Source organism: Mauremys reevesii, linkage group 3 (genome assembly GCF_016161935.1).
Source record: "Mauremys reevesii isolate NIE-2019 linkage group 3, ASM1616193v1, whole genome shotgun sequence".
Lineage (NCBI taxonomy): Eukaryota > Metazoa > Chordata > Testudines > Geoemydidae > Mauremys > Mauremys reevesii.
In genome coordinates this window covers 205,482,553-205,497,226 of record NC_052625.1, presented here as the reverse complement: position 1 = coordinate 205,497,226, position 14,674 = coordinate 205,482,553, and the positions used below count along the sequence as shown (strand labels likewise).

At 46.4% G+C, this 14,674-nt stretch overlaps 1 protein-coding gene across 12 annotated transcripts in view; it reads right to left on the bottom strand.

Moving 5' to 3' along the window:
• Positions 1-14,674, bottom strand: part of ASXL2 (ASXL transcriptional regulator 2) — a 228,384-nt gene that overhangs the window by 4,140 nt on the left and 209,570 nt on the right. For all 12 annotated transcript variants that reach the window (XM_039531275.1, XM_039531276.1, XM_039531278.1 and 9 more), the window contains 3 exons: positions 6,986-7,082; positions 3,679-3,784; positions 615-1,344 (listed from right to left, as the gene is read on the bottom strand). In XM_039531275.1, coding sequence (XP_039387209.1) covers positions 615-1,344; positions 3,679-3,784; positions 6,986-7,082 — 933 coding nt within the window. The remainder of the gene's footprint in view (positions 1-614; positions 1,345-3,678; positions 3,785-6,985; positions 7,083-14,674) is intronic.

Genomic DNA, 14,674 nt, shown 5'->3' with positions numbered 1-14,674 from the left:
GCTGAGAGGCCACCCAAAAAAGTCTTTCCCATTTTCTGCTCGGATTGAGAGAGAGACAGCACATTGCATGCCGTCAGTCACACCAAGCCCCAAAGGAGTGATACATAGTCTTGAGGTCCTGGTGCTCTGTTTGGGGAGCTGGTTTTTGTTTGACATAATGTGGGAAGCTGCCAATATCCCTCAATCCTCATCCACTATTCAAGTCTTGGGGATGTTCACACATCTATAGTGCACTGCACACTCCTCCCTGCTATTTGTCTTGGGTACTACTTGACAGCTTTCCCAGTGCTGCTCCATATTGATCTATAGTGTCTCCTATTACTCCAGTCCTGGGCTTTTACAACTGTGCCACTGTACTGACCTGAAATGCCCTTTGACAAGTGTGCATGTGTCAGAGAGCCTTATTTAACCCGGTCAGCAGGCCAGCATACTCCCGTGGCCAAATAGCAGGGCTTTGGGATTCCTGTATCAAATACTTTCATTACTATAACATGCTCGAAGCGGGATTTACATGGACAGTTGAAATCAAAACAGAGGTAAAACATTTTTGTAAGAGTTACCAGTGGAAGTGGCCTGTATAACCCCATGATGGACTTGTCTCCAGTTTCCTTTACCTTGAGTGGGGGAACCTTTCGCCCCTGTGCCCCCTCCCCAGCCGCAGGAAAGGACTGCGGTTGGGTCCGAAATGACTGCTGGTACTGGCAGTTGTCCATGACTCGTGGCTTTTTTTCAGGACTGATTGGTGCTTCCTCCTGACTCTCTGACTTCCTCTTGAGGCCCTCAGCACTAACATCCATTTGTTCAGTTGCAGGGAGTTCCTTTTTAGGTGTCTCCTGTGGAGTCACTTGACTCGCCATGCTCGCCACTGCTTCGCCTGCTTTGGGGCTCTTTGGTTTGTTTGGGGCCAAGGCTGAGGTGCTTGTGTTCTCCTTTACTGACAGATCCTTGGATGGAGTGTGCTGTCTTTCTTCGTCTGCCTTCTGACCAGAGGCAGCTTGTGGCTTCTCTTGCATGGATTCCTCAGTACCCTTCAGAGGCCTAGAGAGAGTTTGATCATTAAGTTTCAGTGCATTGTTATCTGAGGAATTTACTGATGCCGCAGGTTTGCCTGATTGGGGATGCACATCTTCTCTTCTTTCCTCTCCTCCTTTTTTCACTGCTGGTGGTGGTACCTGCACTGCTTGTGCTTTAGACTCTGACAGAGGAGTTCTCTCTTCTTTACTGGGTGGTGCCTTTGAGACTAGCATGCATTTCATCTGTTCAGCTGGTGGATTCCTGGCCTGTGTGTCAGGAGTGCTGGTGTATGTTGTCAGTCTCTTGGATTCTTCAGGACTCATTCCAGAACTAACAAGAAAAAAGAAAAATTATGTATTGTAAAACATAGATCTGAAAAAAACATTATTTTGCCATGAAAATGCGGGCAGAGGGTTCTGTATCCATACTAGAATCTAAAGAAACACTTCACACATATCATTTCCCCTGATTTTAAGCCCACCATTTTTGATGCTCTTCATTGTAGCTACCACTCTTCCAACCCACACAGGTCCTGCAGCAGTGCTCTTTAAAAAGCAACCAAAAGGGAGGGGCCCCGTTACATGGCACAGGGCTTTCCTTCTACACAGATGCTAATTATCCCAGGTCACAAACTGAAAAGGATTTGACCAATGGCTAAACTGTTCAACATTCAAGAAGTTACTATGGCTGGCTATAAAAGTTCCCTTTAAGCAGCCATCCCTGGATATAGCAGTAGGAGACTCCAACAAACCCAGAGGGCTTCCATCTGGCTCCCCTAAACCTTAACATCACAACCTGGAGTTTACAAAGGGGATCTGAAAATGGATACAACCCCCCAAGAGAGTGAACCATTTTTTTCAGCATTTTGTGTAGTACTGAAGCACCCTCAGTCTAAAAAAGTTAAGGAATAAACATCCTCCAGGAGAGCATTTCTGTTTGCAGATGAATAAAGATCTCCACACCTAATATTTTTCTCAACCCTGCACCCTCAGGAAGCTGGGAGCCTCTCACTAGACTGCCCCTAATCCCTCACCAGCCTGGGTAACAAATGAACAAGCTGGAAATCGGAATCTGAATTCCCAGAAAAGCAGCTGATGCAGCATTCACCCCCAGCACACTATCTTGTAATAGCTACTGATACAAACTTGGTCTGTGGCATGAATAAAAAGCCAGATGTCTACTGAAGCCAGAGAGCACCATGGGATTGATTCCTACCAGCCCAATGATAACGAACGTGATTTTAAACACATGTTAAACTAACATGATTCTCACATGTTAGTTTCATAACCATTGTCTTTTTCAAGAAGAAACTCTTGGCAGACAGAGATGTCATGTGGTACAACAGTATCCACTTCTGAGAAGTGCAGAAACCAGATCTGCAGCTCCCTCCAATCCTGCCCTTGTACAAGGAAACTCCATTAGTGTGTTGTCCCTAGTGTAGGGGCATCATTTACTACAGGCCAAGAGGGGCAGTTGCCCTCCCCAGACCTTGGTCTGCTCCCCTCCCCCTGACTTTTCATAGGTCTATATTCTCCATGATGTCTTCCACTTTTGGTTCACCTCATTCTTTTCAGGATATACTATAATCACATATAATGTTCTTTATGCTGACAACTTCCCCTCCCACCACTCATTCTTCCCCACACAAGAATTTTTCTGAAATAATGCCCTTGCTGCAAGAACCTGCAGACACTGCAGGAAAGGACACTTGACTTTTTAGTGAAGTCTACTGTTGTCAAGTGTATTTTAAACAAGGGCTTAACCTTTGGGGCAGTTTAACAAACTAAGACCTCATCTCTATCGGCCAGCGCCTGCTGCCCCACATTCATCTGTGTCACTAACCCACCAGAGCTTGGATATTCATGATCATGAGAATAAGGTTTGGAGCAGCCCAAGCTCCCTGAGGGTTAAAGCAGCACAGATGAATGGGCAGAAGGCGAGGTGATGTCCCAGAGCTGAGCACAGCTCCTCATCATTGAAGTTCTGTAGAGAGACGAACACTTTATTAATTATTTTTACAATATCAATCCTACCTCTGTTCTTTTCGCTTTCTTATAGCATACAGCTACTGATCGAGGAACCTGAAATGTCCTGCAAACCCTCATCCCACAGTGGGGAGGCAGGGCTGCTTGTAGCTAGGAATAAGGCAGACAGAACAATCTGTGAAATCCACACCATACTTATTCTGAGAGTTCAGCTCAACAGTGTGTGAATCAAGACACAAAGGGAATTCACAAGGTTCTGCACAGCTGCGGAACATGTGAAGGTCAAAAATCACAATCAAAGACAAAGTAAATGTGAATAATTTAGTTGGCTGGAATATGCCATGAGAACCTTAAGAGATGGACCTTCCAAAACTGTGAGGTGGGGAAGAGAGGTGTGAGCCTAGACTACATCCACCACTACAGCAGGCAAGGAACACTAAAGCTAGACTGGATAAAGCACTGGAAACGTGCTTTAGGGAATAATCCAGCACAGACCAGGAATTAACTAGATGACCTAATAGGTCTTTTCTGTGATTCCATTACAGCCAGATGGAGTTAATCCTCAATCAATTTAGAAGTCCAGTGAAAAAGAGGGTCCTATGAAAGAAAATGAGCTCTGAATTCTGGTAACTGGTGCCTCAGGACATGCCATGAAAGAAAAGACAATCCCGTTTCTTACCTTTGACCATAGTAACTCTCAAAGAATCGTTCCTTCCATAGCTCCACCTTCTTCTCCTTTTCAATCTCCTGCCGTATTCTCAGTTGCATTTCTGGGGTGAACTCACCTGCAATACACAGAGGGATATCAGCAAGAAGGTCAATCAACAAGAAGAATTAGGCCAACTGCAATCATGAGAGACAGCCAGACTTCAAGATCCCTGTCATTTTTTAGATAAACCAGTGCATTGGGAACTACTTCAGCAAGGTTTCTTTTACAGACTATGTATTATTACAGATGTAACACAATGGCCTTGACTTGCAACTATTAGTTTACTCGTACTGTCTTTCAAGAGGGGATGTAAAACCAAGGTCTTGTGGTCATTTAAGAATCCTATGGCAGTATTTGCAGTTAATAGGGATTAAGCCTCAATGTCCTAACAAATTCCAGCTTGGGTACTTGCATTCTGCCTCTTTAAATTCCCCTTTCAATTTCAGCTATGAATAAGATTATTCTTTATTTCCTGTTCTACACTATTGGGTAGCGTTGCTGGGTGCCATTAAACCACTTCTGTAGTCCAGAGGTGGCTGCAATCCATGCCTAGTGAAATGGTCAATAATGTTATTTAAATTTTCCAACTGTGCCTGTCATAAAAGTTAAAAACAAGCTATCAAACCATGTCAACTAAACCTAAAAACCTTCCCACACCAGAATATACCCCTCTCTATTAGTCCCCCACTGCCAATCAAATCTTCCTCCCCGCCCCCAAGAAAGGCTGGGAAAACAGCTGAGATTTGCAGTGTTGTATGAAGCCAGGCTCTGGCAGCTCATGGGAAGGGAAGGAAGTTTCTAAGCCAAGAACTCATAGATGCCAGACCACTTCCATTTAAGCCACAAAGCTGTTAACTAAGGATCCACAGAGGACCCTACCTGCCATACAGACGCTGTAGTCTGTGTGGATCTCACTGTAGGTGCACATATGCCTCATGTGTGAGACAGGAAACTTTTCAAAGCCGCATGTGCACCCTGTGCCTCCTCATGCTCCTGTACAAGAGCATTAAAGGCAGAGCAACTGCAAGACTTCCTCAGGCCCCGTGCAATTCAAAGCCTGGGATTTCGGAGTACTCCAAAAAGCAGGGAAGAAGGGTGGGTCATGGGATCCACCCCGACTACAGCATCTCCCAGTATCACAGTTACTGTAGAGCAGCGGTTCTCAAACTGTGGGTCAGGACTCCAAAGTGGGTGGCTTAGGCTTGCTGAAGCCCGGGGCCAGAGCTGAAGCCTGAGCCCCACTTCCTGGGGCTGAAGCTGAAGCTCGAGCCCCACCGCCTGGGGCCAAAGCCAAAGCCTGAGGCTCAGGTTACAGGCCCCCTGCCTGGGGCTGAAGCCCTTGGGCTCTGTGGTTGGCCCCCTCGCCCAGGGCAGTGGGGCTCGGGCTTTGGCCCCCTCACCTGGCATGCTGGGGCTTGGGAAGGCTCAGGAGTTGGTCCCCCTTCCTGGGGTCGTGTCGTATTTTTTGTTGTCAGAAGGGGGTTGCGGTGCAGTGAAGTTTGAGAGCCCCTGCTGTAGAGTGAGTGTGTATCAGCATGGACCCCATTGTAGGGGACTGGCAAGTAGGATTCTCCGGGATGGTGGGAATGAGAACTAGCAGCAGCATCAGTCAAACAGACTGGAATATTGCTCTGCCAAACTTGGCATCTGACCTAGCAGCTAAATCCTCAGATTGGCTGTTCTCTAAACCAATCAGATGAAGCTATATGATGGTGGTACACAAAGCATGTTTCTGCCACACTGTCATCCAGACAATGATGAATTGACATTCATAATGTTAGTACATCTTTGAAATGACGCAGTTGAGATAGAAAGGTGCCTCACTTGCTTTGCTAAACAACATCTCTGTATGCCCTTAGAAGCAGTGGTCAGCATGCAGCCCAGGGGACAAATGAAGCTCACATGGCTCTGCAACGTGGCACATGGCTGCCCTTTTCTTCTGTATAAAAGTGTGGCTCACAGAAACTGCCAGTTCCAACTACAGTGTGGCTTGGATGAAGATGGATGTTTCACTCTGCTTACCTATAGCCTCTGCAGGTTTGCACCTGTGTATACATGAAATGTATATGCAGGTTCCATAAGTGAGCCATGTTTGCTCACCCCAGTTTAGTCCCTCTTTCCTAATGAGAACAGTGCATCTCCACTACCATCCCAGCACATTACTTTTCAAGTATCTCTGCCTCATCTCACTCATGTGCTGCAAGTGACATTTTTTCAAAGGACAAGTCTCCAACAAAACCTACTCTCTGCTCTTCAGTCTGGATAACCACTAGCTGGCACTTTGTCCTCACTGACCATTTTGAGTGCAGCTGTTTTCACCTGTTAAATCACTATAGGACTGGAATTTCTCCCTGAAATCTCCATTATGCGTTCACTAAACACCTTTTATTTAACATTTATAGAGAGTCTTTGATGATATTAATTAAAGAAACAGAAGAAAATATTCAGATGACTGGAAAATGGGTGAATAACATTCACTATGTAGATGACAAAGTGCTGTTGGCTGATTCAGAAGAATGTCTGATCAAGTTGGTGGAGATTATGTATGAATATGGCAGAGTTTGGTCTAGAACTGAATGTGGATAAGACATGGTGATATGCAAGAATCCTGGGAAAACATGCAAGATTCCAATGAATGACACAACTGTACAGCAAGTGAGATTAGTGCTTTAGGATGCATCATTATAGAAGATGGAAGATCAGAAACTGAAGTCAGCACCAAAACAGCAAGCATGAGAGACATTCTGGGAGAATAAACATCTGATGAGCAGAGACATAAATCTGAAGATTAAAGTCCAGCTCCTAAAAACTTACATTTGGCCTGTGTTAAATCACTGCTGTGAAACACAGACATGCAAACAATTGATAATAAAGAAATTACAGTTCTTTGAATTATGGTATTATAGAAGAATTCTACAAATATCATGGATAAGCTGTGTAACCAACAAAAAAGATATTGGAAATGATTGGAACTCAGCAAACACTAGTCAGAGATCTTATGAAAAGAAAGGTTTGATTTGCAGAGCACATTTTAAGGGGTTCAGCAGGCAGTGCATGTTTATGGGCACTGGAAAGGAAAGTTGATGGCAGAAGAACACAAGGCAAAAAAGGAAGACCTTAGGGGCAGACTATGTGGTATCCTGGGGGGATTAGAAGAGGATCATAACAAATGGCCTATCTTGACTGCAAACCTCCAGTAATGGAGATGCACATAAGAAGAAACTCCTCAGAAGTTCACAGTTTATAGCTCCTTGCTTCCCAGTGGCAAGAGACTCACCTTCTGACAACCTCTCCTTCCAGCCTTGGGCAGCTGAAGTGAAGAACTCATTGTTGAGTGCTGAGCCACTCATCTTCATCAAACCGTCTGCCCCAACCTGAGAGAAACAATAAAGCAAGCAAATGTTAACTCATTGAATACAGACTTAAGTGCCATGTACTGCCACCTGGGGATCAGAGGAGCAGATTCTGGTCTGAAGATCACTGCTTGGACTGACAATGCTGCATGGCACTCCAAAGCTGCTCTTCTGATTGATCCAGGAGTAAAATTATTGGCCCCAGAAGGTCCTCCTTCACCTAAGTCTGGGTCCCATAGAATCCTGCTGGATTTCTCTTGCCCTTCCACCTTCACCCCGATCCTCTACCCTCCCACTGCCACGCACACATACACAATAAAAACCCTGGACAAATGAGAATCACAGGACCCTGCAGGAGACAGGGAGAAGCACAAGCTGCTGCTTTACAAGTTGCACTACCCATAAAAGAAGCATTACAACTACCTCTCAAAAGGCTTCTGCAGGTACACGCTGCCCTCCCTTCTAAATGATCACAGAGTAAACTCTGAGCTGCTGTCAAAAGCAGCAATGCTGGCAATTTCCAGGGGAAAACAAAAAGGCACACAAAGAGGAACCCAGGGTCATCAAAAGAAGCATTTTAAAAGTCAGTCGCATTGTTTACTTGTACTTTCCCGTCTGTCAGTCTCCATATATTGTTTCTGGAGGTCCTTGCAGCAAGGACCATCTTTATGTTCTGTGTTTCTAAAGTGCCTACCACAATGGGGGCCTGGCCCACTAGGCCTCCCAGGTGCTATGAAAATACGTAAAATAAATAATAATAAAAGTGTCAAATGCGCAGAATCACAGCCATGGATATTTCAGACAGACCTGTGCCCAATGCGGGATGCGACAGTAAAGCCTATGAAATAATCAGCCAAGTAGAACAGCTATGCTTCAGTGCGGTGTGCACACAGAGAAAGCGTGTACTCTTGGCCAGGAGCTGTACACTTGCCACTCTGAGGAATAACAACAGGGGTAACAGGAGAAGATCTGGGTTTCTTTCTGCTCAATGTATCATAGAATTACGAGTCTCATATATCAGAAACAAGCAAAAACCACACAGTTCCATAAATCAGAGCAGCTCACCAGGGGGTCAGTGGATGGTGGCTTTTGTTTCTTATACAAGATATAAACCTTGCTGTTAGGTTCCTGGCACTCTAAATCTGCCAAGGTGCAAACAAAAGAGAGATTTAGGGCAAAGGGAAGAAGAATTATGCAGCAAGCTTTCAACAATGCAAGATTTGTTTCTTTAAGAGAAGCATTGTTTTCACTTAATGTCAGCATTTGTGGTATAGATAATTTAGTTTAAAACAATGGCAGTGACTAACAGTGGGTTTGCGTGGGACAGACTTACACTGAGTTCTACAGTGAGGGGTAGCTGAGCAGCTGTGTTGTAACCATTTGGGAAAGCAGAGATCTTTCTCCTGCTCCAAGTACATGCTGCTCGACTGCATGGAGCAGAATCCCTCACCCTGGCCATGGCTTAGTATATGTGCAGTGTTGGTGTTGGGACATGCTTCTCTCAGCATCAGGTACCGGCAATTGCTGGAGGCCAGTTGGAGGGCTGGGTGGACCTTCGGTCATGTCTGGTAAAGCACACTTTTGGTATGTGCCTTTCTGCTCTCTACGAGCCCGTTAGATAGTATTTTGATTTTCTGCACCAACACCCACACCATCCACTGGATCTCAGCCAAACACATGGAAGACAAGTGTGTGACCACGCAGATTTGGCACATCTATGGCTTTACCTCTTCCCTCCTCCAGTTTTCTAGTTTAAACAACTTTCCTTCTCCAGTTTATAGAGCCTGCAAATTCTCCGAGGAGCAAAATAGCACTGGATTTAGTTTAGTGAGCAGTTCTAAGAAAATTACCACAGTATTAGCTGAAATCTAAAATCCATCATCGGGGTCAGACAACATTTATTCAACTAGTCAGAACTCTTTCCCAGTCAAATTCTGATTCAGCACAGTGACTTGGCATGTAGAGTGAACTAGATTGCACAAGCTAGAGCCTTGGTAAAACAAGATCACATTGCAGGAAGAAAAGGAATGCAGGGGGGAGGAATCTGTGACTTTCTAGTGGGGTTGCCAACAGGAAAATGTGCATTGTTTGCTAGGGCAAAAATTCTCAAGAGCCTAAGTGAGCCCAGGTTTTTAATCTACAAAAAATCATCCCAGCAGCCCTCCCTGCCTAATATTCTTTCCAACTGAACACTTCAAAGGTAGAATTTTTAGGTTAGTCTGCAGTTTACAGTGCAGGGTATGGCTTTCTACACAAAGAGGTCTAAAGGGTATTCCCCAATGTAGTCCCAGGGCTGCTGTGCTTTTGGAGCTGGAGAAAGAGGAAGAAAAGACCTGCTAATATGTTACTCTAGAAGTCAGAGGGATATTGATTGTAAGTACTGCTGGAGGAAGTTACAAAATAGCATTTTAGCAGAGGCACTTTCTGAGGTTATAGTGAAACTAGACAATCTTTTCAAGCTGTAACCAAAAGGGCTCACAGTTCCCATTTGAAGGAAATAAAGTTTACTAACAAAGTTGGGGCACTGTACCCTGGGCATTTTATTACACTAAACTAGTAGTCAAGATAGTCTTGATTGGAGTCTCGTGAGGCTTGGGATAGAACGTGGGAAGATGGATTGGTTGGTTCATATGAAAGGGTGATGTTACTTTCAACAGAAATTTTGGATGCGGACATAGTGTGACCTTGTTTTTGGAGAATATTTTGTAGGGAGGATTGGCCATGAGAGCCCCATCTCACTTGTCTGACAGAAGTAATAGTGACCAGAAAGGCCACTTTCATAGATGAATATAGGAGGGAACAGGTGGCTAGGGGTTCAAATGGTGGTCTGGCAAGGCATTTCAATAGCAGATTGAGGTCCTAGGCCGGAGTAGGTTGGCAAACCTCTGGGTAAATGTTGTGGAGACCCATCAGGAAGTGTTTAATAATGGAGTGCATGAAGATCGAGGTCCTGTCAATCTCATGATGGAATGCTGTGATGGCTGCGAGATGGACTGTGATCGAGCTCTTTGCTAAACCCGAGCATTTAAGTTCCAGTGGGTATTCCAACACTAATGGTGGTGGTGCTGTGGAGGCCGTCAGTTTTTTTTCTTGACACCAGGAGGAAATCTCTTCCATTCTGGAAGGCAAGTATTACGTGTGGTCACTTTCCTGCTGTTTAGTAATACGTGTTGAACTTGTTCCGAGCAGGCTAGTTCTCCATGATGGAACCATGCAGGAGCCACGCTTGAAGGTGGGGTTTCTCCAGATTTGGGTGAAGTATGTGACAAATTTGGATGGTGAGAGAGATCAGGTAAGGGCACCATGCTTGCTTGGGCCACGTCATGAGGATGACTTTCGCCTTGTCTAGTCGTATCTTGTGTATCACGTGTGATATCAGGGGAATTGGTGGGAACGCGTACATGGGTTGTACATCCCGTGTGATGAGGAAGGCGTTCCCCAGTGATCCTGGTCCCATTCGTGCTCTCGAGCCGAACATTGCGCATTTATGGTTCATTGGGGAAACGAACAAGTCAATGAGGGAAGTGCCCCACTGGCAGAATATGGATAGCAGGACTCCTTCGTTCATTTCCCACTCATGGTCTCGAGAGAAGTACCTGTTTAGTGTGTTTGCTGTTGTGTTCTGACAGCCAGGAAAATAGGAGGCCAAAATGGTTATGTTGTGGTGTTTGCACCAGTTCCACAGTTTCATGGCTTTAGTGCAGACAACCCGCCAACCTTAAGCATATTCTCACCAGCAACCACACACCGCACCATAGCAACTCTAACTCAGGAACCAATCCATGCAACAAACCTCGATGCCAACTCTGTCCACATATCTACACCAGCAACACCATCACAGGACCTAACCAGATCAGCCACACCAACACCGGTTCATTCACCTGCACGTCCACCAATGTTATATACGCCATCGTGTGCCAGCAATGCCCTTCTGCTATGTACATCGGCCAAACTGGACAGTCCCTACGGTAAAAGGATAAATGGACACAAGTCAGATATTAGGAATGGCAATATACAAAAACCTGTAGGAGAACACTTCAACCTTCCTGGCCACACAATAGCAGATTTTAAGGCAGCCATCCTACAGCAAAAAAAACTTCAAGACCAGACTTCAAAGAGAAACTGCTGAGCTTCAGTTCATCTGCAAATTTGACACCATCAGCTCAGGATTAAACAAAGACTGTGAATGGCTTGCCAACTACAAAAGCAGTTTCTCCTCCCTTGGTGTTCACACCTCAACTGCTAGAAGAGGGCCTCATCCTCCCTGATTGAACTAACCTTGTTCCTCCTCTACCTTGGTGGGTCCTGCGCTTATTGGCAGATTTGCTCACCTCACAGATTCACCCTGTGGGTCAGGAAACAGCCCAGAGACCTTCCCCTCTGGTAGAAGCCACAGTCCAAGTCAATTCCTCCTGTGTTTGATCAGGAGTTGGGAGGTTAGGGGAGAACCCGGGCCCGCCCTCTACTCCGGGTTCCAGCCCAGGGCCCTGTGGACTGCAGCTGTCTAGAGTGCCTCCTGGTACAGTTGCGCGACAGCTACAATTCCCTGGGCTACTTCCCCATGGCCTCCTCCCAACACCTTCTTTGTCCTCACCACTGGACCTTCCTCCTGATTTCTGATAATGCTTGTACTTCTCAGTCCTCCAGCAGTATGCCTACTCGCTCTCAGCTTCTTGCATGCCTCTTGCTCCTGGTCCCTCACACGCACTTCCTTTCCTCTGGCTCCCTGGCTTCCTTTGGCCTGACTGGAGTGAGCCCTTTTATAGCATCAGAGGGGCCTTAATTAGAGTCAGGTGCTTATAACTTGCCCAATTACAGGAGTTTATCCAGGATGAAATTCTCTGGGCTGAAACCAATAGGCCTTTCATCCCCTCCGCTATTGCCACAAAGAGTTGCATGGATCTGTGGAATGGTTTAGTCCTCTTGACGTAGAAGGCAAAGGCACACCGAACATCCAATGAAGTGAAGTGAAGATGCCGCTCTTCTGAATTCTTGTGAGGCTTTGGGAAGAAGACTTACATGAAAATGGCCTAGTTGCTATCGAACTGCAAAACCACCTTTGGCAGGAAGGCCAGATGGGGATGCAGTTGGACCTTGTTCTTAAAGAACACCATGTACGGGGGTTCTGACGTAAGGGCCCTGATTTCGGAGACCCTTCTGGCTGAAGTAATTGCTACCAGAAAACTGATCTTCCAGGAGAGAAACAGCAGAAGGCAAGATGCTAGTGGCTCAAAGGTAAGGCCTGAGTTTCGATAGGACCAAGTTTAAGTCGTATTGGGGAACTGGATCGTGAACTTGAGGGTAAAGTGTCTCCAATCCCTTAACAAAGCAAAGTGTCATCTCGTAAGAGAAAACTGACCTACCGCCCACTGGCAGATGGAAGGTCGAAACTGCTACTAGATGCACCCTGATAGATGCGAGGGCCAGACCTTGTTGTTTCAGATGGAGCAAATAGTCCAGAACAGACTGAATGGAAGATCGAGTCAGAGAAAAGCCTGGTTGGGATGACCATATTGAGAAACACTTCCACTTAGCAAGACAGGCAGCCCTAGTGGACACCTTCCTACTACCCAGCAAGACCTGTCCAACTTCTGCTGAACAGGCTTGCACCTCTGGGTTCAGCCATGTAACTTCCATGCAGTCAGGTGAAGGGACCCAAGCTGTGGCTGGAGTAAATGGCCATGGTCTTGCAAAATCAGGTCTGGGCAGAGTGGGAGTGTTAGCGGTAGTGGTACCAGGGTGCTACTGATAAGTCTAGCAGCGTGCCGATCCAGTGTTGGCACGGCCACGCTGGGGCTATATGAATAACTCTCACCTTGTCCCACTTGATTTTCAGAAAGACCTTGTGAACCAGAGGAACTGGATGAAATGTATAGAATAGGAGCTCTGTCCATGGAAGCAGGAAGGTGTCAGAAAGGGAGCCAGGGCTGTGCCCACACAGTGAGCAAAATGGAAGGCATTTCCTGTTCTGGCTGGTCTTAAACAGTCTACATGGGGAGATTCCCTCCTTTAGAAGATGAACCTGGTGACCTCAGGGTAAAGGTACCGCTCGTGGTGAGAGGAGAAAGATCTGCTGAGGTGATCTGCCAGGGTGTTCCGGGCTCCTGGAAGATGCGAGCCGAGGAGGTGGACAAAGTGTTTCACTCAGAAGTCCCATAGACAGATGGCCTCCTGACACAGGGCAGAGGAGTGCGCTCCTCCCTGCTTGTTGACGTAGAACGTGGCTGTGGTGTTGTCAGTCAGCAATTGTATTACCTTGCCTGTGATCTGGGGAAGGAACAGTCAGCAACCCAAGTGGACCATTCTGAGCTCCCTCATGTTTATGTGCAGGGAGTGCTCTTTCTGGGATCAAGAGGCCTGAATCCTGAGGCGACTGAGGCAGGCTCTCCAACCTAGGTCTGAAGTGTCTGACACTAGTGACACTGATGGCTGGGGGATGACAAAGGGAATGCCCACCATTACCGACCGGGGGGGAGGGGGGAGGGGTCCTTCCACCAGTCAAGCGAGGCAAGGACTGGGGCCAGAACTTTAAGCACCAATTCCAAGTGGTGTCTGTTCGGAAAGTACACTGAAGCTAACCATGTCTGCAGGGGCCTGAGGTGCTGCCTTGTGCGCTGGACCACGTAAGTGCATGCAGCCATGTGTCCCAGTAATTTGAGGCAAACATAGGCTGCTGTGATTGGGTAAGCCATGACCTTGGCTATGAAGTCCAACATAGCCTGGAATAACGCCTCTGGAAGGAAGTCTCTGGCCTGGGTTGAGTCGAGTACTGTCCTGATAAACTCTATTCTCTGAACTGGAATGAGAGTCAACTTTTGTTCGTTTACCAACTGGCCCAGTGCTCGGAAGGTGACTTGGACCAGGCTGAAGCTGTTCTTTACTTGAGCCTCGGAAGGACTCTTGATCAGCTAGTTATTGAGGTACAGGTAGACTTGAACGCCTCACCTTCTGAGGAAGGCGGCTACCACTGGCATGCATTTTGTAAAAAACTATGGGGCTGCAGGCAGGCCAAAAGGGAGATCCGCGAATGGATAATGAATCTGGCTTACAATAAACCTGAGAAATCTTCAGTGGCAGCAGGTTTAAAACAAACAAAAGGAAGTATTTCTTCACACAATGCACAGTCAACCTGGATGTTGTGAAGGCCAAGACTATAACAGGGTTCAAAAAAGAACTAGGTAGGTTCATGGAGGATAGGTCCATCAATGACTGTTAGCCAGGAGGGGCAGGGATGGTGTCCCTAGCCTCTGTTTGCCAGAAGCTGGGAATGGGCGACAGGGGATGGATCACTTGATGATTCCCTGTTCTGTTCATTCCCTCTGGGTCACCTGGCATTGGCCACTGTCGGAAAACAGGATACTGGGCTGGATGGACCTTTGGTCTGACCCAGTATGGCTGTTCTTATGTTCTTAAGACAGAAATGTGAAAGTAAGTGCCCGTCAAGTCGACAGCAGCATATCAGTCCCCTGGATCCCGGGAAATGATGGAGACCATGCAGAACTTCAGTTTCTTGAGATAACTGTCAAGCCAATGCAGGTCCAGGATGGGGCAGGATCCCTTGGCTTTTGGGATTAGGAAATATCAGAAGTAAAAAAAGCCTTCCCTCTCAAACT